General features: G+C 37.3%; 1 protein-coding gene across 5 annotated transcripts in view; it reads left to right on the top strand.

Moving 5' to 3' along the window:
• Iqcm (IQ motif containing M) overlaps positions 1 to 23467 on the top strand; it is a 273787-nt gene that overhangs the window by 228600 nt on the left and 21720 nt on the right. For all 5 annotated transcript variants that reach the window (XM_070022187.1, XM_070022183.1, XM_070022185.1 and 2 more), the window contains one exon: positions 6406 to 6567. In XM_070022187.1, the coding sequence (XP_069878288.1) occupies positions 6406 to 6567 (162 nt within the window). The remainder of the gene's footprint in view (positions 1 to 6405; positions 6568 to 23467) is intronic.

Below are 23467 nucleotides of genomic sequence, written 5' to 3'. Positions count from 1 at the left end.
CCCTAGTAAAACGATTTGTTTTTTCCCTTCCCCTCCACAAATTATAACAACATCAAATACAGTGAAAGCATGGGTTATGCCATGGGGGAGGGAAATATAAAGAAACATAGAAATCATCTTATAAATATGTTAGAAACAATTGCATGAAAGGAAAAAAAAATTGAATACTTATCTTGGGGTTCATTCTCCCAACATCAACTTACCTGACCTTTTCTGCTTGTCTCAGACATATACTAGTTATTGCAAATAAGGGAAACCATGGGACCTATGTTTCTTTGGGCCTGGCTTAAAATAATTTTTTCCAAGTCTTTCCATTTCCTAACAAATAAGGCAATGTCATTCTTTCTGATGGAGGCATAGAATTCCATTGTATATATATACCAAATTTTCTTGATCCATTCATTTACTGAAGGGCATCTGGATTGGTTCCATATCTTAGCTATGGTAAATAATGCTGCAATAAACATAGTCGTGCTGGTAGCTTTAGTATGGCCTTGTTTGTGATCATTTGGGTAAATGCCCAAAAGTGGGATTGCTGGGTCATAGGGAAGCTCTATGTGGAGTCTTTTGAGGAACCTCCATACTGCTTTCCAAAGTGGTTGAACAAGTTTACACTCCCACCAACAATGTAGTAAGGTTCCCTTCTGTCCACATCCCCTCCAGCATCTGTTGTTATTAGAGTTCTTGATATAGCCATTCTAACTGGGGTGAGGTGGCTAGTTCCTTATCTATCACCCTGCACCAGAATCAACTCCAAATGGATCAAAGACCTCAGAGTCAAAGCATTACAGGATGGAATAGGATAAACCCTAGGTCTCCTTGGCTCAGGCCGAAATTTTCTTAATAGAGACCCAGAAACACAAGAAATCAAAGAAAGGTTGGACAAATGGGATTGCATGAAATTGCAGAGCTTCTGCGCTAGCAAGATCAATAGAAAGCCCACGAATTGGGAGAAGATCTTCACTAGCCATACAACAGACAAGGGTCTCATATCTAAAATATACCTGGAACTTAAAAAATTAAATCCCCAAAAAACAAATCTTCAAAGAAACAACTGTCCAATAAATAAGTGGGCTAAAGACTTAAAGAGAAACTTCTCTGAAGAGGAAAGAAGGATGGCCAATAGACACATGAAGAAATGCTCAACCTTCCTAGCCATAAAAGAAATGCAAATCAAAACAACATTGAGATACCACCTCACCCCAGTTAGAATGGCTATAATCAAGAACTCTAATAACTCTTGAATCACACAATTTTCTAAGATCCTTGTAGGATTTGCATTAGATGTGATTCTGGAGACCCTGGAGTTATTGTTGGAAGTGTCTTGAGTACCCAAGGGTTTTTTTTCTATATCTTTCCAAGGGTTTTTTTCTATACCTTTATGTTATTTATTAAGCTTTGTCCTTAAGCTCAAGACTATTTTTCATGTACAGACTTGATTAGGCCATGATTTCTAGTTATTCAATAAAACACTAATCTAGATATATCATTACTGACCTTAAATAAAGCAGAATATCTTGGGGCTATCACTGAAATCCAGTTATAGAGCACTTGCCTAGAAAGTTTAAAGAACTGGGTTGAATGTATAGCATGTGTACATGCACACAGAAACACTCAAGTACACACACACACACACACACACACACACACACACACACACACACACACACACTTACACCACAGATTATCCTAGGTAATTTGGTACAATCAGTTGAAAGGCTCTTAAACCCAAGACTTCTCTAGAGGAAATTATGTCTGAGGACATTAACTTCAGTGTCTATAAGAATGCCAACCGTTTTTTTTTTTTTCCTGATGAGCTTTAGGGCAGCCCTAGTTGTTCCTCCTCCTCCTTAAATCAGTGGGCCCATTTCTTTTAGTGTATCTTGTAATGGGTTTCTCTTACTGACTTTCTATCAGCTGAACATGCACTGATACTGATTGTCTACGGTTGTGTAGTTGGACAGTGTTGAGAATGTTGAGGACTCTTCACAGAAAAGGCCAGGTTACCCAGAACAGTGATCAGTACAGATATGGATGCCAATGACTTTGCTAATGAAGACTCAGAAGGGAACTAAAGAGGAAACATCAACTGCACTGAAGTACATAGTCTGCTGGGGGAAGTGTAGACGTTCAAGGTGATGCTATTAGAGGCTCAAAAGGAAATGAGGAAATGTGCTTTTGGGAACCAGAAAGGCACATGTAGTGTTAGCTAGTGGCAATCAAATGAGAAGTATAACTTGTTGACTAGAACCCTTGGCATTTAGTTTAAGGAGATTTCTAAGCAAAGACTGGAAAGTATGGCATGATTTGTTTTCACTGCTTAGATTAAGTAGCAGGGAAGGCCTGTATTTGAGAGCACTATAAAGACAAAAAGGAAAAGGATTAGATGATTTGGGAAACGTGCAGTGCCTCAAGATTATGACGGATGCAGCTGTAGAGAGATTTATTGGTGGGGAAGCCTGCTTTCAAAGGAAATCTGGGAAAGTGGAAATTTTTTTTTTGCTAATTCATCTCCCTGAGAAAAATGACCCCGTGTGAAAGAAACTGTGTGAACGAAGGAGTGTGTGGCGTAGTCATGGAAGTGGAAGGAGGGGCTGCGGCCTGGCTGCTCCTGGGGGTCTGTGCAGTGGCCTCTAATCACATGGAATGACTTTACTGGTGAGCAACGGGGATGCACGTGATTCCTGAGAACTTCATTCTGCAGGATGGCCAACGTGAAGAGGAAGATCCCAGTATGAATTTCTTTTTAAAGGCACTCGATATTCAAAGAATAGAGGCAGAAAGCAGACTTTTAAGACTACTTCACTGCAGCACTGTGGATAACTTTTCATGAATGAAGGGTGATGATATCGAAGGCAGAATTAAAACCAGAGTGATTTCTAGCCCTTGAAAACTTAACAGACTGTGCCTAGCTAAGCTCTGAAGTAGCTTATAAATAGAAATGTCCAAATAATAGCTTGTACCTGTCCCATTATTGCATTTTGAGATCAGGGGAAACTTATTCTTAGGCTTCAACTGTCTATCGATAAAGAGGACCTGTACCCCAACAGGGTTTAAATTCTGTTCTTCACGCATAGCAAACCAAGTGAGAGATGTAAATGGTTACAAGGGGAAGTGAGTGTCTGCAGTGTGTTTTGTATGGCTGCTTCTGAGCTGAAATTCTGAGCCCTACCTACTATGAGAACTAAAAAGTCATTGCCCTATCTTATTTAGGAGATGACACAGGGAATTAAATTGTATTGCCCTTGTTTTTAGCCCATGATAGTGCATGCATGCCTGTGCACACACACACACACACACACACACACACACACACACACACACACACACACACACACGCGCACACACACACACGCACACACGCACACACACATACACTATTAGGAATATATGTATGCACCCCTGGATATGATTAAATTTAGCCAGTGAGAGAAAACCAGTAAAATATAAGTGGCAATTGTACATTCACTATAACTTAGATTTTAGTGAAAGTATTTTTATTTGCCTGTAATTGAAGCATTTTCCTAGATGGAAAATGAAATAGTCTATTGAAACTAATAAGCATAATCCTATCAGCTAAAGTTACCAAACATCACGTTTAAGCTAAAGGAACTAGGAAAATTCAAGCTCCAGGGAGGAGAGAAGCTCCCTGTGCTATCCCATGCTTTCATTGTAAGCAGCTGGAACGATTCATGGTTTTTCCTGTGATTTCAAAGAGAAGCTTCTGGTCTGCTCTTTGTGCCGATCTGGGGTACTGTGTTGGTTTGCCGCGTGCGTTCTTGTGATGCAATCTCTAGTCCTGGTTTCCTTTACAACCGGGAGAGTTGTCCAACCCCAAGGAGCTTTGCTGGTCAGTTCCTTGAAGAAGTCTGACTGGGGCCAAGAGTGAAGTGCAGTGTAGCTTACCCCAGCTTTGCAGCAATCCTTACTTTCTTCCTTCCTGCTGGCGTACAAGAGAGGAAGATTTATAATGATAGAATGGTGATACATGTAATACCTGCATAACTGACATGTGAGGATGGTTTTGTTTGGGGAATTTTTTGTTATGTAGCCTTTATTTATTTTATTATTTTTAATTTTATTTTGGTGTCATGGTGATGTACAGAGGGGTTACAGTCACATAAGTAAGGTAATCGGTACATTTATTGTTTAGCATTGTTACCTCTTCTCTCGTTTTTCTCCTACTTTCCCTCCCTCCGATTCCCACCCTCCTAAAAATTGTAAAGTTCATTTTCAATATAGTGTCTTATGAATATCACTGTTAAATTGGATGTAACTTTTAATAGGATGTAGTATTCAATTTTCTATATACAATAACATATTTGTCCCCAACATTTATAGTTATTATTAATACTCAATGAAAAGTAGTAATTTCCTTATCTAGTACTTATATAAAGGCGTGGTGCTATGTAAAGTATTTTATGTGTCTTATATCCGTTAATCTTAACAATAAGTCATTGTGATCACTTAGAGATAAGTTGATTTGTTTAATGTTTCAAAGCTTATTAAAAGTGGTTCAAGCATTAGGATTCAAACCTGTCCATATGAATTAGAGTCCAATTAGCAGAAAGTACAAAGTAATTTGAATTTGAACAAGAAGAGTCTTAAGTTGAAGAATTATGAACTATCACAGGGAGTGGAATAGCTGTGATTATCTACTCAAGAGGGAAGAGATCTGTGAGGAATTGAGAAGCGCAGACTCGGATGAGTAGCAATGGCCGCTCACCCCACCCTGGTGCCCGCATGACCTAGGAGAAGGTGAGCTCTGGGGTCCAGCAAATGACCCAGGAGTTTACTGAGGAGGCACACGAGTGGATCTCACGGGCATCCGCTTTTGGGGGCTCTGGTGGAAGACTGTCCACAGAGAGATATCACACTGTGGGACTGAGCAAGGACGTTTTTGTAGAAATTTAGAAATTGTAGAAATTTAGACATTTTTAGATTTTTAAAAAATCTTGTAGAGATTGAGATTGTTGGTGGTACACCAATGATTTGTCCAGAAACAACCCAGTGACCAGAAGAGGAGGTTGCCCCATTGTTGTTAGGCAAACAACCCAACATGGCTGGTAACATGTACTGCAGGAACCCATGGGAAGAAGTTCTGGAGGCAGGAAGACACCTCTTCTGCTCTGACTGTCTCCATTGCCCTCTGTGTTTAATACTGAACGCTGTGTCAGGGAACAAAGGATGAAAGTTTCTCATCTTCAAAACAGGACTGCGAAGAATGTCTTTTACTGTTGGATTACAGATTGATAGTTGGCTTACTGGCACCAACAGATACTGTGTTAAAACATCCTTGTACTTACTTTACCAGGAAAAAAAAAACATGATGTTTAAGAAAATGAAGGCAACAATGTTCAATAGAAAATGTGCTCATTACCTTGCTCATGTAACTTAACAATAAAAATCGTCAAAAAGAAAAAAAAAAAGAAAGGAAGGAAGAAAAATACACCAAGGTGTTGAGCAGAGGTTATTTTAGCATCTCCCTTTTTGAATTTTCTACATAGACTTACTTTGTAGTTCAGGAGATTGTTGTAGGAAGTTTTAGGACACACCTCAACCTGAAACTGTAATTACAAACTGGTGGGCCAGCAGTCACACATAGACATTTTAGTTTTCCAATCTTTAGATCCTTTTTTAGATTCCAGTTTTCTCATCTACTAGTTAATGTGACTTAGGTTCAACTGACAAAGTTCTGTTTACAACCAAGCTGAACTGAATCTGACCTGCTTCATTGACAAACTGAGATTTAGGCAAGTTCCTTAATTTCTTCAGTCTTCGTTTCTTCAGATAAAATAAATAATAACAGGATTTATCTCGTATATGTGTTATGGAAATTAAATGATAACATTTTAAAGCATCTAGTGTAATATTTGCTCCTAATAACTGTTTTGTAAATATTTGACAAATTTAAAAAGTTACTTCTGGCATTTTTTTACATTAAAGAATTAGCCTATGAATATTCATTCTTTCAGTGGTTTCTATTTAAAACACTTTACATTTACTCAACATGTTTTGTCATTAATCTGCTTCCATTGTTTAATGATAATTAAGAATATAGACTATAAAATGTGAATATATGCTGCTCTTTATAGGGTAGATGGCATGACTTCTGTTCATTGATTGTTTTCATTTTTTCTATAGATTTCATAAACGTCATTTTCAAATAACAGTACTGAAAGATGATGCCAGGAAAGCTCTGACTCCTTCATTTTTGCAAGGAATTATGTGTCCAATAAAGATCCTTGACTAAAATAACCAATGAAAGAAAATTCGTGCTTAATAATGCTCAGTATTCAAATCGTTAGTTTGCTTTTAAGTTAACTCTTTAAAAACAGTAAAACAATCTGTAAATTATCTGGAACTTAACATTTTCAAATGCTCCTTCTTTTTTTCTGTTCACAGATAAGTCAAGGAAACATTCTGAAATAATCCAGAAGTCCCAAGTAATTGAAATGCTATTTACACTCTACCCTCCTCTTGGGGCTCATGTACGTCAAAACGTACAACTTAAGTCAACTTGGCTCAGACCCATCGTAGATGGAGAGGAAGGCTACAAGTACATAGGTAAGATGCTAGACTTCAGTTCTGTGGTGCAAAGATGAAATTATACTTAGATTGTGAGGAGTTATGTATTTACCCTCCCTGAAGGGAGTGTTTCTTTGACTTCTTAAGTCTTACATGTACAGCTGTAAGAGTGGCTATTTCATATTGTGATGCTTTCATGGTGAGAGTGGAAGCAGAGAGTATTCATTTACCTGTCTGTGGGCTTTTATGCTGTTTCCACAGTAGGATTATTGCATCTAACACACTGCATTCATGCACAGATCTATGCATAAATACAGGCTTGCATTTCTTTTGGCTATCCTGTTTTCTAAAGTGATCCCAACATTCCAGGTTCTCCACCGGCAAAGGTAAGAGTTACATGTGCTCCACAGCTTCATTAATGCTGAACATAATCTGACTTTAATTAATCTAATTATATATGCTATAGTGTTATATTTAATGCATACTTATATATGTATTAGGTATACTTTGCTAAAGAATTGACCCTTCTTAAAAAGTTAAACTTACATCTATCATATAAATGCAGCCATCCCACTGTTATCTATCCAAGAGAAAAGAAAGCATGTGCCCATTTAAAGTTTGCTTGTGCCTATTTATAGAATCACTTTTCTTAGAACAGACCCAAACTAGAAACAGTTCAAATGACCATCTACACATAAATGAATAAAAATATACCTTGATACATTCATGTCAAATCTTTAACAACGTGAAAGGAAAGGAAATTGATATTGTTTGATACATCCAACAACATGGACCATTATTCCAAGAGAAAGAAACAAGGCAAAAGACACTACCTCCTGTGTGATTCCTTTCGTATGAAATTATAGAAAATGCAAATTAGCCCATTGTTACATGCAGATCAAGTTTGGAAAAACAGAGTCCCAGAACAAGATCTATTTCATTCTAAAGATTTAGATTTGTTTTTTATTCTCTATTTGCAAATACTTTGTTAGGGTAAAACAAATTTAAAAAAAGAAATATTCTGTTGTCATTATGTCATAACATGAGGATTCTGCTCTCAGACTCTGAAAGCTGATCTTACCACCTTTGTTGGGTAACTGGCCAGAGCTGGCATCTTTTTGAATTATAATTGTTATGATATTGATGGACAAGAGAGGTGAAGTATTTGCCTTGAAAAAAAAAGGAATTTATTATAGAATTGCTTATTGAAACTAACTCCTTTACTATTAGCAGTTTAGGGAAGATAACTCTAAGAATTTATATGCGGCAATATTAATATTCCACAATGTAAGCAGTCTTGTTTATTGATTTCACTCTATGGCTGCAGAGATGTTTCATCAGCACAAACTGAGCAGTAGTTAGACTTATGAATGGTCTGTAATGCTGGGGGTGGTGACCAAATTATCTAATCCTAGGTCTATGTATTCTCTCAAATTTCTCCTGGTAGATCCACACTTTTGCATTCTGTGCTCCTAGAGCCATGGTTTGAATGCAACTGGAATGTCTCATGCGTTATAAATTCAACTGACTTACTGAACATAAAGAAGTTCTCTTACGTAGTAATGTCAAAATCTTAGATCAAAATAATTATACCCAAATATTTTTCCAGAGATATACCTTGTGAAACTCGTGTTCAGAAGGCAAATCTTTGGTTTCTTTTTCTCTATCAATCATCTGACCTCAAACTCCTAGGATAGCCCTGAGGTCTATCCCCAAACTGCTGACCTTCTTTCTATATTTCATTAAGCTTTTGTGACCTTGTTGAATTTTCAACCTGGAAACTGCCATGTATGCAAAGGAAGCTGTTTAGCCCTAGAACTCTTGGGATTCTAATGGAGATACCTTGAAGGGTTAGGTTAGCCATTATCTTTCAAGAAAATCATTTAGGGAATATGAATAAATGATTAAATTACCTTCTCAAACCAATAGTCCACTTCAACTGAAATGATATTATTGTATTACTGTAAGATTTCTAATTAGTTCAGATCCCAAGTAATGAGAAAAGACTTCTAGTTCTCTGACTTCTTTCCCATATATCACAACACTCGTTATAATAATAAATACCATTTAAGTAACATATGGTTACTTAAATGATGTAATCACTGATTTCCTGGCCTAATCACTACTTTGTTACTCACTTTACAAGTATAAAGTATCTTTATGTTTCACTGACTTTTAGGCAAAGTTTGATGAGTATTAGCCAGAAGAGATTTGAGTCTGCCTTTAAAAGACAAAACTGTCCTTGACAGTCAGGTGTGGGGTTTTTGTGTGTGTGTGTGATCTTCTGTGAATTTCCTGCCTGGCAACAGAAGTAAAGCATATAGCTTTCTTATATATCCTTTCTTGCAGGTGTAACTGTTTCAAAAGTCACAAAATTAAAACTACATGTGGATTACTATTGCTCTTTTCTAAAATGGACCATTGAAAATGTTCCATAGACACTGTCCTTACAATTTGCGGTAGCTTTAGAACTTCTCTCTAAAAGATTTTTTTCAGATTCTCTCATTTCTTTTAAGTGATGGAGCTTGGAATAAAACAGGATAAGTCCAATAGATGTTGGATGAATCTGACATAGATATTACTGGTTCTACTATATTTTTGGACTTCTTTCTTTTTGTTTTCTTGCTAGCATTGGTGCTTGAACTCAGGACCTTGAACTCTTGTTTGTCTTTTAAACTTATGGCTGGTGTTCTACTGCTTGAGCCACACAACCAGGATTTCAGCTCAGACATTGGACCTTGGACCAAAAAGTTACTATTTTAATCTGCAAGGAATATGGGGATGTATTTTTGTAGAGACAATCTTGAGTCACCAAGGCAGTATTAAATTATTTTTCATTTGTTCAGAATTCAGAAACCAGTATGATTTGCAGTAACATAATTATACAAATATATTTTCTATAAGGATGGTAATCACAGTATTTTAGTTACAGTAATAGTGAAACAATGCAAATTTACACTGTTAGATAAGGATTCATAAATGAAATGGCACTCATAAGAAAATATGAAAAATATTACTCATGAGTAAATTACAGACTAGCACAGTCTGTACAATATATCCACATAGTTACATTAATCAGCACAAGAGCATTCAACGCAAGTCTCTATTATGTGATAAAGGTGAATTTTATTTACTATCTTTGTGTGGCTCAATTTTCATATTTTTCTTTTTGGGGTGTGTATATCTGTGTATGCATGTGTGTGTTATATGTGTGTGTATATTAGTGTGTGTGTGTGTGTGTGCATGCACACACAGCATGTACTGGTCATGGGGCTTGAACTCAGAGCTTCATGCTGGTGCTTGGCTTTTTTGCTCAAGGCTGATGCTCTACCTCTTGAGTTATAATGCTCCTGCTGGTTAATTGGAGATAATAATCTCATTGACTTGTCTGCTAGTTCCCTGCCTTCAATTAAAAAAAGATTATAACTACTTTTATGTGTATTTCTAATTTAACCATAAAAGATAGGGACTTGAGATGTAATTCTGACTGTGTGTATTTTTCTGTAATATATATGTACATGTAGTCAGTTATAACAGAAATGTTATATTAATGTAAATTCAACATATAAATATAAACTGAATAATATAATTGACTATTGTGTTATGAATTTTGAAATTGAACCTATATTTTATATTCTTTTTTGATGAATTTACCTTAATGACATAAATATTCTGATGTATGAAGTCATAGTAAAAACTATTCTTCATATGAAAATTAAATATAGCATTTCCAATGAAGAGAAATAAGAAGAGACATTTTTATAATTTCATTTTCAACAACATGTAAAATGGTTGTGCACTTAAAATTGCATTATAGACAGAAAAATGTATTTGAAAATTTTCTTTCTCTGATAGTTTTACAGCCTCTTGGAAAATATATAAATTTTAATCACTTTTGTTTACCAGTACAATTCTCAGTGCATAGTACTTATACATTAACTATTTGTTATATAAAAAACTCTGAATTATCACTATAGCAGTTAAGCCACTCTATTGTAAATACTTTATCATTAATGCATTAGCATTATTTTTGTTTACTGTGCCGGAATTTCTCCAAACTCAGAGAACTCTAATACAATGTAGCTCATATCAGATTATAGCACAACTCTTTAGCATTTGATGCTTAATTTGATAAATAAAATATAAGTTCACCATTATGGAGACAAAAATCCAAAATGAGACAGGAGTATTGTTTATTCACTTGTTAAATATTCATTGAGTGTCTTGTGTTCAATAAGCTGTGACAGACATGAAGAAGAAAAAGTAAATAAAATATCGTCTGGCTCACATGGCTTTGATTTCAGCTGGAGAAATAAATGCCTATACATAATTAACTACAATGAAAGATAAAGTGAGGAGTCATGTGACGGTAGCACATTGAGTGCTCTACTGAGCAGTGTTGAGTAGAAGGGCAAGTAAGTGTTTTAGAGAGGGGCAGGTGTCCAGGTATAGAGATCTTCACCAGGCAGGGTATCTTTAATTCATTCCCTCTTCACACATTCAGAGTAGGCGTGGCAAAGCCTCTTCCATTATAATGATCATAGTTAACAATAGTGTATTTGTTTAGTAAGGAGTTAGGCCTGACTTCATTGTATGGTGATCATTACGGTGATCAATTCATTAGAATTTTCATACATAAATCTAATACAAAGGTGGATTGAGAGAATTTGTACAGCCAAACACTGGTGGCTCAAACCTGTAATCCTTTACTCAGAGGACTTGAGATCTGAGGATCGTAGTTAGAAGCTGGCTGGACAGGAAAGTTTGTGAGACTCATTGCTGATGAATCAGCAAAAAGCTGGAAGTGGAGGTGTGACTCAAGTGGCAGAGCATCAGACTTGATCAAAAAGCTAAGGGAATGCCTAAGAGCCAAGTTCAAGCTTCAGGACTAACACAAGAAAGGAAAAAAGAAAAAGAAAATAAGTATAATTGGAAAATAAGAAAATTATTACCTGGAGATTCATTCTCTCTAAGTTAAGTGCTTATTTTTTTGCCATGTTTTCTTCTAGCATTTTAGGAAACTATTCACAGCTATGGAAGACTTAGGATTTGGAAGTGATATTAAATGACACTTTTTATTTTTAGAAGACATGATAGTAAACTATCATTCTAATGGAAGATCTGAGGGTTCATTTGCTCAGTTAATGATAACTGTGAAAGAGGATTCCAGTTCAGGTCCTCTTCACCTATTTATACCCTTTCCTCAACCATCCTACCTGTTTATTCAAACTAATTTCTCTGGACAAAGTACAAAGTAGCATGTTTGTTTATGTGTACTAGCCTTTATTTTTAATTTCTGCAAGCTTAAAATTGGCTCTTGGTTTTATCCTTTGACTATTCTGTGTGTGTGTGTGTGTGTGTGTGTGTGTGTGTGTGTGTGTGCGCACGCGCGCGTGCATGCCAGTACCTTGCAGATTCACTTAGCTTTTGCACGGAGGCGGGCACTCTACGGCTTGAACCACACTTACATTTCTCGCTTTTTGCTAGTTCTTTGGAGATCAGAGTCTCTCAGGTTTGTCTGCTATGGCTGGCCTTGAACACCAGTCCTCAGATCTTAGCTACCTGAGTAGCCAGGATTACAGGTGTGAGCCACCAGTGTCCTACCCTCATTCCTCTCCGTTGAAAGTGGAGGTGTCTTGGGCTGGAGCAACCTAACTTTGTGTACTCTGAATTTAATATCCTTAGCATATAATGGGGGACTCCCCCTCCCCCAATATTACAGCATAATCAAGTAAGAATGTTTTCACAATACCATGGAGTTTTTATAATTGTCCTCTGTATTGTCTGACTGTCAGTTAAATTAGAACATTTGATAATTGTAGGGAGATGATAAGATTTTTCTATTAAAGGTATGTCATTATGTTAATCTCAGTTCAAATATAGTTTGCTTGAATCCTGTTTTGATTATATAATATAAGAATAAATTATCCTGTTAAATAAGTATACCTAGAGGGCATAGAAGATTTTAAATTCCTTTAAAATTAATACTAGTTTAAAGAAGTAGATCTTGTATTCAAACCACAGTGGTCTTATTTCCTTCAAGCTCTTAAAATTTGAAGAATAGCTATTTTTTTCTAGAAGCCTATACTTTTAGACTTAAAATCAACCATATTATGATTTATTTAGCTCTTATTGTTGTTTATTGGGAGAATATAATGTAATGAATTTATTTTTTTAAAATGTATTGGCTTCCAGATTTCATTTAATAAGCCAACACCTGGGTTATGGGTGTTATTTAATCAATGCATTGACAGCAGCTTGTACAACATACATTATTTTTAAAAATCTACCTTTGTATCTTGATGCAAACAATAGAGCTCCTCCAAAGGTTTTAGCCTTGTTTTCTTTCCTCATGGATTGGAACATTTACATGAACATCATCATCGCACACTTGTTTTCATACATCCATATCCAGGTATCCAGTTTTCTACTGGCCTTTTGTTTTTGTTTGGTAGTCTGAGATGCTTCCTTTTTTTTCAGTATCACTTGGCAGAGCAGTCTGAGCAAAACATAACCTATTCCACCTCAGCTTCCTTAAGGGAAAATTGAGATAGAGCAAGCACAATATGGCAGAAAGTAGCAAGGACCTGAAAGAAAGTAGAGATGAAAAAGAACCAAATATATCAACTGTCTATTGAGGAGTGGATTTCTGTCTAGTCACAATGTAATGGGACTCTCAGGATGGGTGAATTTAAAATATGCCATACATATACTATTTTGGTACTATCTGATACTGGTAATGTTCATGATAATATATTTTTTCATCCATCTGACTGTCTGTTTAGTGGAGACATATTAAAGATTGTGAACAAGCCGGGTATCCATGGCTCTCGCCTGTAATACTAGCTACTCTGGAGGCTGAGATCTGAGGATCACAGTTCAAAGCCAGCCAGGGCAGGAAAATCCATGAGACTCTTATCTCCAATTAACCACCAGAACACCAAAAGTGGTGCTGTGGCTCAAAGTGGTAGAATGCTAGCCTTAAGCAAAAATGCTCAGGGACAGTGCCCAAGCTCTGAGTTCAAGCCCCAGCATGGACAAAAAAAGATTGTGAACATGTAAAGAAAATATGGAAAGAGCTGGACGGGAGAAGAATTTTATACTAGCAGCTAGACATTTCTGCAGTGTCATGGGTAAAGGAGAAGCAAAGACAACTATTCTATTTTTAAATGAATTGCTGCCTAAAGTACAACTTGCATGCCACAGTAGTAACAACCATTGTTAGAACATACTTAGACCTGTTCTGCAGCATATTATTCAAAAATGACCTGGTGAATAGAGTTTGAGTTTAACTTTTTTTGTGTGCATGCCAAATCCTGGGCTTGAATTCAGGGCCTGGGCATTGTCCTAGAGTTTTTTTGCCCAAGGCTTCTTCTCTGCCACTTGAGCCAAGGCTTCACTCCAGATTTTTTTTAAAAATTTTTGGTGGTTAATTTGAGAGACGAGTCTCATGGACTTTACTGCCCAGAATGGCTTTAAACTTTGATCCTCAAATCTCAAATCTCAACTTCCTGAGTAGCTAGGATTACAAACGTGAGTCACTGGCCCTTGGCTTCAATTTATAATTCTTTAAAGCTAAAGCAAATCGACATCTGGTTAGTGACCACAGATTTGTTTTGGAAAAACCATTTTACAACTTATTGTGTTGAGTGATTCTCTGCAAAGCACTGTGACAAATTGTTTACCTGCATTTACTTAGGTAATCTTATTTAACCCTCTTAGAAATGGGTACGGCCAGGTCCCTTGAGAACAGTAAATCGTAAAGAGGCAGCAGACTTAAAATGCTGGTTTCTCAACCCATTATTTCAAAATATTTTAAATAGGTCATTAAATGTGTGCCTTATAAAAAAGCAGACCAGAGAGACAGAGATAGAAACAGAGAGAAGACAGCTGTCTGGTATCAATCACGTGTGTATGAATCCAGTCATCTGATTAGGAAGATTTTATCTTGTCCAGGATTAGCAAGCTTTTACCTAGTCCAGCCTTTTTTAGACTGAAATGGAGTTTTGTATTAATCTTACTACCTGGCTCTTCAAACCTAAATAGATGAATTTATGAAAATATGCCCCTATAATCTTTATATTATACTTGCTTGTAGATATTGTAGTTACACTGGAAAATTAGAAAAACACTAAAAATGCAAAACCCACAAAGCCAAATGACAAACAACTGGTATGGTTGGACCTCAAGCTTCTGCTGTCTTCTTTGTGAATATTTGCATTTATTTTGTGAATTATGCAAAGAATTAAAAAAGATAGTGCCCATGATAATGATAGTGACAGAAATAATGAGCTCATGAACAGATAACTAGATAAAGATTGGCCTTTTATTTTTCTCTTTGAGCAGTTGAACCTGAGGTTTAAAGAATTATGTCCCTAAGTCTTGTTCAAAATTCCAGTCAGGTCCTGGTAGACACTTTAATCCAGTGGTATCATCAATTACAAAGACTGATGAGCAAGAAATGGTGATTGAATTCTCTTCACAAGCCAATGATTGGGATGTAATTTTTCTTGGTAGCCTCGAAACTTCAAATGTTCAAGGCTCTCCTTCTCTCTGCACATTTTAAAATATGAAAATGTAACATGATGGCATTTTAAATCAGATTATCCATTTCTTTTACCCCATAATCGACACCTTAGCAGTCACATGAAGGGAATTTATTTTCAACTACAAACACTACATGGAAAATCTAAGCAGAAAAAATAAGAAATAGGAAAGGAAATATACAGATAGTTGAAGCTGTAGTATAATACACTCTTTACCCCCACCCCCAATTTTGAGGATCCAGTCCAGGGCTTTGGCGCATTCTAAGCAAGGTCTCTGCCATTGAGTTACAACCCCAGCCCCGAATACAGTTTTTATTAGATTTGATGCCCATTATTCTATCAGTTTGGGGTTTCTGTTTTGTCACTGTCACAAAATATCTAAGATAAATGACTGAATGGAGGGGGGATTTTTGGGGGTGGGGAGGTCTGAGGTTCAGAGGTTCTAGTCTGTGGTTACCTGGCTCCATATTTCTGGGCCCATGGTGAGGCTGAACATCATGGTGCAGAATTGGTGGTGAACCAGTTCATCTCCTGGCTACCAGGAAGCAGAGACAAATCAATTGCTTTCCTGGAGGGGATTCTGCCATGAACCTCTGTCTCCAACTGGACTCATGTCCCAATGTTTCCATCACCTCCCAATAGTACCACCAGGTATGGACCCAGCCTTCCACACAGCGAGGGTTTCAAGGGGTCGTTTTGCATATAAGCCCTAATGAACATTTCCTTCCAGGAATCTACAAATCAGAGTTTTGATTCTCGCTCCCATAATTAATTATGCTACTTTCATTCCCTCCGTGTTTCTCATTGTCCTGTGAGCTCCATTTGTTTCATTTAAATTTTTCTGACTGTTGTTCTATGCATATGAGATTCAAAATTCTTAAGGAGGATGATTGAGAAATAGTCTTTAGTTTTTGAAAGCATCTCTTCTTTTGGATTGTTATGTGTTTCATTTACAGAGATTAATGACACAAGTAGATATACTATGGGAAGGTAGCTATAAAAGATAGAACATTCTCATGGCGGCTCTTAGCAAGGGAAATGGGAAAGGTAAAAATGAAAGCATCATAAGGAACATAATAGTCAAGCTCCGAATGCATCACTGATTATTTATTTCATGAATATATGGCTCTCTGCATTGTCACAGGCTCATAGCTCACCTTTCCAAAATGGCTTTTTCCTATAGTGAAACTAAGATGAATGTACCGTGAATCAGAGCCTGAAATTCAGACTTCAGCATGATTATCTATCGGAAAGCTGTCATAGTAGAAGCAAATCCTTCACTTCCAGTATAATTTGAGGAATCCATTTTAGATAAAATCATCCTTTATGAAGAAGATACAGTAGCATCGATTGAGTCCTTTAGTGATATTCAGGATATATTGGGACTCCATATTCTTCAGGAGTCAGATAAAGTCAGCACACTACTCAGAATTTAATCATTAATTGGTGCTCTGTTTTTCCCTTAGGAAGACATGATCAGATAGGCAGGGATAAAATCAGGGTTTTAAAAAATGAGAAAAATCAAAAGAGTCCTTTTGTGTGGCATTTGCCGTCTTCAAAAAAAATGTGCATATTTCAAATCATTGGCTCTCAAGCAAGACATTGCATTCATAAGAGAGCTAGAAATGTTTTTATAACGTGCCTGGAGGAAAATTCTTTGTTATAGCTTCACGGAAAACTCATTAATTTTGTAACAGAAGAGGAGAGCTGATAGAAAGTTTGCACCTATCTGCAGATGTATGAAATGTTTAGTCATTTTAAGGTAAAAATTTCTCACATGTCAACAACTCACCAAATTGAACGAAACTGCTCAGTTGCTGTAAGGGGAATTTAATGTTTAATAATTATAGACATCAAAATCTTCTATTAGCTCATGATGTTGATTTAACAATATGAGCATGAAAGTAAGCTATATTCTTACTTTTAAATATTTCACAAATGTAGAGAGATGGGGAGGCTAAATTAATGGAACACCTGTTCATGGCCCACATAAAATGCTTACTATGTGGTTGATATACTGCTCGTAATTTTTAATCATTTGCAGGTTTCACTTGCCTTAAAGAGCGACTGCACTTAGAAATGGTAAGCTGCCCCTAGGAACAGTGACTGGGTAGCCATGTCTGATGGGTAGGTAGAATGTCAGAGTCTTGTCATTTGCATTCTTATTCTGGTTTATCAACCCAGAGTTAGTCTTCTAACAAAAAGCAAAATGGATTGCAGTATTCCCAGTTTGCACATCTCTTTCAGCTCACCATTAAGTAATTTCTAAAACAGATACTCATAAGCCAAGAGCAGGAGGAGAAAAATCTTAGCACCTCTACTGGCTGTTATCTTTTATCTCATAGTTTGAAGTTTGTACTTTTAGTGCATTTTATAATGTGTACTTGTGCTCACCTACACTTAAATACATGTAAACTCAGGGCATGGGTGCTCTTGCTAATGGAAATGTACAAAAGGAGATGTTAGAACCTCTGGTTTTGAGAATCAAGTTCAAGGCCCTTTCACAGTGTGACCTCGCCACTTTTTCCTTCTCTCTGTCACTTCGTTTCTTTTAACTTTTAACTTTTAACTTGCACTGGACATGTCTGAACATGTCCCTCTTTCAGAAAAATCCCACCTTCTTCATTGAGTAAGAGGCTTTCACATCCAGGGACTACGTCTAATGGCTCCACTGTAGGAAATGCATAAACACATCCTCTGCGTTCCCCTGGTTCTTCAATTTTTAAATTATACTCTAGATCTATACACAACAGCCCCCTGTGTTTTTCATTAGCTTTGGAACATGGGATCTATTCCGAATTCATCTTTGTGTCTTCAGTAGCTCCCATACAGGTCTATTACAGGTTCCCAATTAATACACTTGGTTATGAGAAACGTGACACTGCTGCTTCAGTCTGATACTCCGGCAAATGAATACAGGCTTTAAGTTTCCTAAATGCACATTAACTTAAAAAAGGTGTTAGGAGACAACTGTAAAAGCCAGATGCTTGTGGAAAGGTGGTCTAAATATACACATCTTTTTCACCACCAAAAATTTTTAACAATAATATAAAAACAAATAAATAAGATATTATACTTTAATATTCCAATTGAGAAAACCTTCTTGGTCATATTTTTGTGTTGTACTTTTGAATAATTTCCTAGGCTCAGGAGGATCTAAGTTTCTATTTTCTGTTTTTCTACAGAACCCCAGATAAAACTAACAAACAAGCTTCTTCACGGTCGAATCTGGCCATTTGCACTGCTTCCCCATTCTATTCTATGAGATGACAGTGGGTGACTGAGGAATCATAGCTCCATATGAACTATGCCATTTTTCTCTTTGGTGGTACTGAGGTTGCATTCAGGGATTTAGCCACGCTCTACCATTTGAGCCACACCATCTGGTTATTTTTGTGATAGTGTCTTGCTTTCAACCTGCACCAGCCTAGATCATGATCCTCCGATTTCTACAAGTGGCTTTTCCTGCTGAGATGAGAATCTCTTGCACATCTCTGGCATAGAACCCCTGTCTCCATGATCTCAGCCTCCTGTGTAGTTGACATGATGGACACCTTTCAGCCCACCCAGCTCTTGGTTCTCATGAGCTTTTGGCCCAGGTGTACCCTGAACTATGGAACCTTGATCCTTCTAACCTCTATCTCCCAAGTGCCTAGAATTACAGGCATGAGCCAAGGGTGGTTGGCTAACTTTGTAATTGTTGTATGTATTAAGATACATAAAGTTGATCTGAAGACATTTATGATAGTACACAGTATAACTTAATTACATGAAGCATCCCTACCCCTTTCCTACAGGGAATACATTCTAAGATATCTACGGAATACCTGACATTGCCACACCAAACCCTCAATGCAAGAACTGTAAGGCAGTCTTAAAGGTCACAGGATGACTTCTAAGTGACTAGGGTTGGAGGCAGGGGGAAGGCATAGCATATACAAATTGGATACCTGAGCTAAGGAATGATTCACGCCCTGGGTTGGAACCTTAGGTCCTCCAGGAGATTTCATGATGCTGTTCAGAGCAATGTCTAATTAACTTTATGGATTGTTTATTTCTGGAATTTTCCATTCTTTTTGGACAGTGGTTGCCCATAGGTAACCAAAACCTTGGAATGTGAAATTATGGATAAAGGGACCTACTGTATTCATAAAAGCAAATATGGCTAAATGCAGGCCTTCAGTTCTGGACTAGAACAACAGAACAATCTGGCTCAAAGCCAAGTCTGTTACTAAGAGTTGTGCATCTTGAAACGAATTATTTATTTTCCCTAGCACTAGTAATTTTTTTAATCAGTAAAATGAAAATTTTGAAAATGTAATGTGTAGATTACATAATGAAAAATGTTTAAGCAATGCAACATAGGACCTAATTGAAACATGTTTAATGATTACCAGGTATAGTAGTGTGCATGTGTAGTCTCAGCCACTCAGAAAACAGAGGCAGGAGGTTGTATTGAACCCAAAAGTTTCATGCCAACCCTTACAACACAGTGAACTCTCATCCAGAAAGGAAAAAAAAAGCCCAATAATTCTTAGTCATTTTTATTTTGCTTCCTAGTAAACATAATTACCTTTTCCACTTAATAAAATGGATCTTCAGTCAAACTAGTACCATTCATTTAATTTTAAAAACAGCTCAGGAATTCCTTTGTTTTTCTTCTCTTTCGGTGGAATTTTGGATCAATAAGTTAATTTTTCTACATAATATGATTACCGTATTAGAGCTGCCAAACAAATTTCCATCTCAAAATATAAATTAGCTAATACAAAAGTCACATAAGAAGACTTACCTCATTGTAAACATCAGAATATGCTAGCTAAAATAGACTTGCTTTAGAAAAAACTTTTACAGAACTTTGTCCATGACCACCGTGTGTATAAAAATATAAACATATTTTAACTATTAAACTAATTAAACTATTAAACTATGCCTTCTCTAGCAGAACTGTAATGAGCAGAAATCTGTATCTTGTTTTAAAATACTCTAAAATATTATGAAAATGACATTTGAAAACATTGTGGGAAGGAGGTACTGTGAAAGAATATTGAAAAATATATTGAGGGCACATAGATTCATAAGTGTAATGGGATATTGCAATAGAAATACTACTTTGTAAGAGGTGATTTTATGAACTTCATTTTTTTATAAGGCTGTTATTACAAACAGGATGCCCAAACCCCAGGCAACAGGAAAGACAACTCTTTAGCTTTTGGAAACAAACAAAGATAATTAATTTTCTTTATGTCTCCCTCCATTCACCATTTTAAAAAAAGAACAAATGGACCTTTGCTCATTTGCTCATGAGGGTATTAAGCATAGCTTCAATATAAACCTTAAAATCTAGGGAGGTGAAATAAGTAGATAATTCCATCCTATTGGGGGATTGGGAATAAATTCTGGATCTGCATGCACTGTGCTGCTCTGTAGAGATGACTTTCTCAAGACGGTAATAGCCATGGAATTTTGTCTTTATTATATATCATTATAGAAAGGTAGAAGTCTGACATTTTGCTCATTTTAATCTGTCATAGAAAATAGCTCTTCTAAAGGTAAAGTAACATGAGCAATGTTGCCCACTTAGAAAATACTCACCATGTGGATGCTACTGAGTATCTTCAGTATTAGGTTCTCCTATTAAAAAACTATCATTTTTAGTGATAGACTAGTGGTCAAACAAATTTTACAATGAAAAGATTACTTAGACAAAAGCTATATATTATGATATGTATCATATAATACAGATAGGTAGAGAGGGAGGGAGGGAGAGAAAGGGGGAAGAGAGAGGAAGAGGGAGAACATCCTTCACCAAGGAAAGCTTACTTCAATACTTGAGGGCCCCAGGCTTTATTGTGTACATACAGTTCCCTAAATGCTCCTAAGGTCGCGATCTCTAGTTGTGTCAGGATTGAAAGGCAGCAGCTCTGTGCTCAATAACCCTGGTGGAGGGAGGAAGGCAGGCTAGAGCAGGGAGCTGGAGCCAGGAGCCAGAGCTGATCAGCCTGGCCCAGGCCTCTGTGTGCAGTGGCCTCACTGCTGAGAAGCAAAGGATGGGAGGTGTTCATAAAAGGAGAGAGGATCCAGGAGAGGAACCCGAACATTTTCAGCACCCTAGATTATGAGGCAGGATTCAGGGCTTTCCAAGAGCCCTTCTGCACACTCGTCATATATATATATATATATATATATATTATATATATATATATATATATATATACATAATATAAAGTTAGTTACACTAAGGCGCCACACCCATTTCAGGAAGAGCACTTTCTGAACAGCCAAGTTTCCTCTGCCACCTTTTGTGGTGTCTCTTGCCAGCTTGGCCCTCACTAAGCACAGAACCAAAGCAACCCCATGGACTTTTACTTCGGGAAAGGCCAGAATGGTAATTGCTGGACGATTTGCAACATCCTATGAGTCAGTGAGTGGCCGCGAGGCGTGGTGGGATGTCTGAGGGGAGACCATTCTGCTGCCGGCCCCAGGTTGCTGGGTTTGGGGACACTGGGGCATCTGTCTGCCCCCCCCCAAGCCTTTCCTTCCTTCCATTCCCAACATCCTAACTTTGCCTTGGACTCTGCTGTTCACCCCTCACAGCCTTCCAGGCCTCCTCCTCAGCGACCTTCTTCTCTCATTTGCTTTGGTAAATGTTGTCAGAGCTGGTTTCCAACAAGACCTTGTTTTCCAGAATGTCACAGGGCACTATGTTTGCCATCTTCTGGAAGGTTCTGGAAGGTTGTTGCATCACTTGCTATACCTTCACTTCATTTGGAAACTGAAAGTAGCTGGAGAGACACATTTATCGTGTTTGGCACACAAAGAATTCAACAGTTCAAACCAAACCTCTGGTTCTCTGTGCTGTTTGCTTCCTAGTACCTATTTCCTGGGCAGTCAGAAAGCATTAGGGGCACCGGACAGTTCAGAAGCCATATGCTACCTCTACTGTACTGTCATCTGAAAAAATTAGATTAAAAAAGTAATAGAAGATACACAAAAATTTTCCCCATAATTTAAAATGCAATGCTAGATGTGTCCACACCTATGTAGGCCCCCATGGAGGAAGGTATTCATAAAAATAACAAATCGGTTGAATCTCAACCAATTCCTCAGTGAAAACTCCATCCCTGGCATTACAGGATCAAAGTGGAGACAGCCAGCCATTGCTGGATGCCGTTTCTTCCAGGTGCTTGGTCTTGTCAAGGAGAATTTCTTACACGGTGGGAAGGCAGGCGTCGTAGGTAAAAGAAACAACTTGCACTATGGTTCCACTGCTCATTTGAGGGTGGATGGTGCAGTGTAAGCGCCCACAGGGATCTCTCAGAGGCTTCAGTCTGGTAGATGTCTCTCAACCACATTTACACTCCATCCACTGTTTATGTGCAGTAATTATCTGTTGAGTATACTCATTACTAATTTTCTTAATTACACCATATGTCACAAGAAGTTGGCTTAACTTTAAGTAGAAGAAAAAAAAGACCTGCTTTTTATTTTGGCATGAGTGAGAATTAGCTATTATAATTTAATTTTCCAGGTAATTGAAATCTACTCTAGAATCACTGATTTAAAAAAAATACCCGTTGAATGAAAAACATTGAAGAATTTTAAACCAACATAATTCATTCATAGAGCCTCTCTAAACATAATTCAATGCCTGAAATATAGATAGTGCCTGGTTAAAATTCTGATCACATCATGACGTCTGTTTACATCCCCTTTAGTTTTTCATCTTGCTCCTGGAATAAAGATGAAAATCTTCAATGTGACCTATGACCGCCTGGCCCCCTTTGTCTGCCTCATTCCACATAGAACTCATTCTCGTAGCTCTAAGTATTCATGTCTTCCCAAGTCTCTTGCTCTTGCCATGTTCCCTCTTGCCACGGAGCCTTTCTACATACCGTTTCTCAACGCTGAATGATCTTCCTTACTGGATAGTTCTCTTCATCTTTCATCTCTCTCTTCCAGTGTCACTTTTTCCAGGCAGTCTTTCCTTATCCATAATTGGCATGAATAGCCAGTTTTATGGGCACAGTATTTGTCTCAGCATTTGTCATGGTGTCCAGCCTAAATCTGTCCTCTCCTTGATGATGTTTTGAATCCCACGGGGGACAGAGTTGGATTTCTTCATCATTAAATACCCCTGTCAGGGACAAGACAGAATATGTGTTTTCAGTGGACATGTTATATGTCTTGAGGGGGTGGGAATTTAAATAACAGCCCCTCCTCCCAAGATCCACAGTCCATAATGTGATAAGCACTGTATCTGTGATGTTACACCTTAATGATAGTACCACAGGAGAGGGAAGATGGCTTAGGGGAAAAGCATCGTAACGATTTCTTAGGAGTTGAAAGTGTGAAAGGCAGCAAGAAGCATTGAGATAAATGATCAGGATGTA

Source organism: Dipodomys merriami, unplaced genomic scaffold (assembly GCF_024711535.1).
Source record: "Dipodomys merriami isolate MVZ:Mamm:240054 unplaced genomic scaffold, mDipMer1.0.p SCAF_15, whole genome shotgun sequence".
In the NCBI taxonomy this organism is placed as follows: Eukaryota; Metazoa; Chordata; class Mammalia; order Rodentia; family Heteromyidae; genus Dipodomys; species Dipodomys merriami.
Note: the sequence above shows the minus strand (reverse complement) of the source record. Positions and strands in the feature narration are given on the sequence as shown.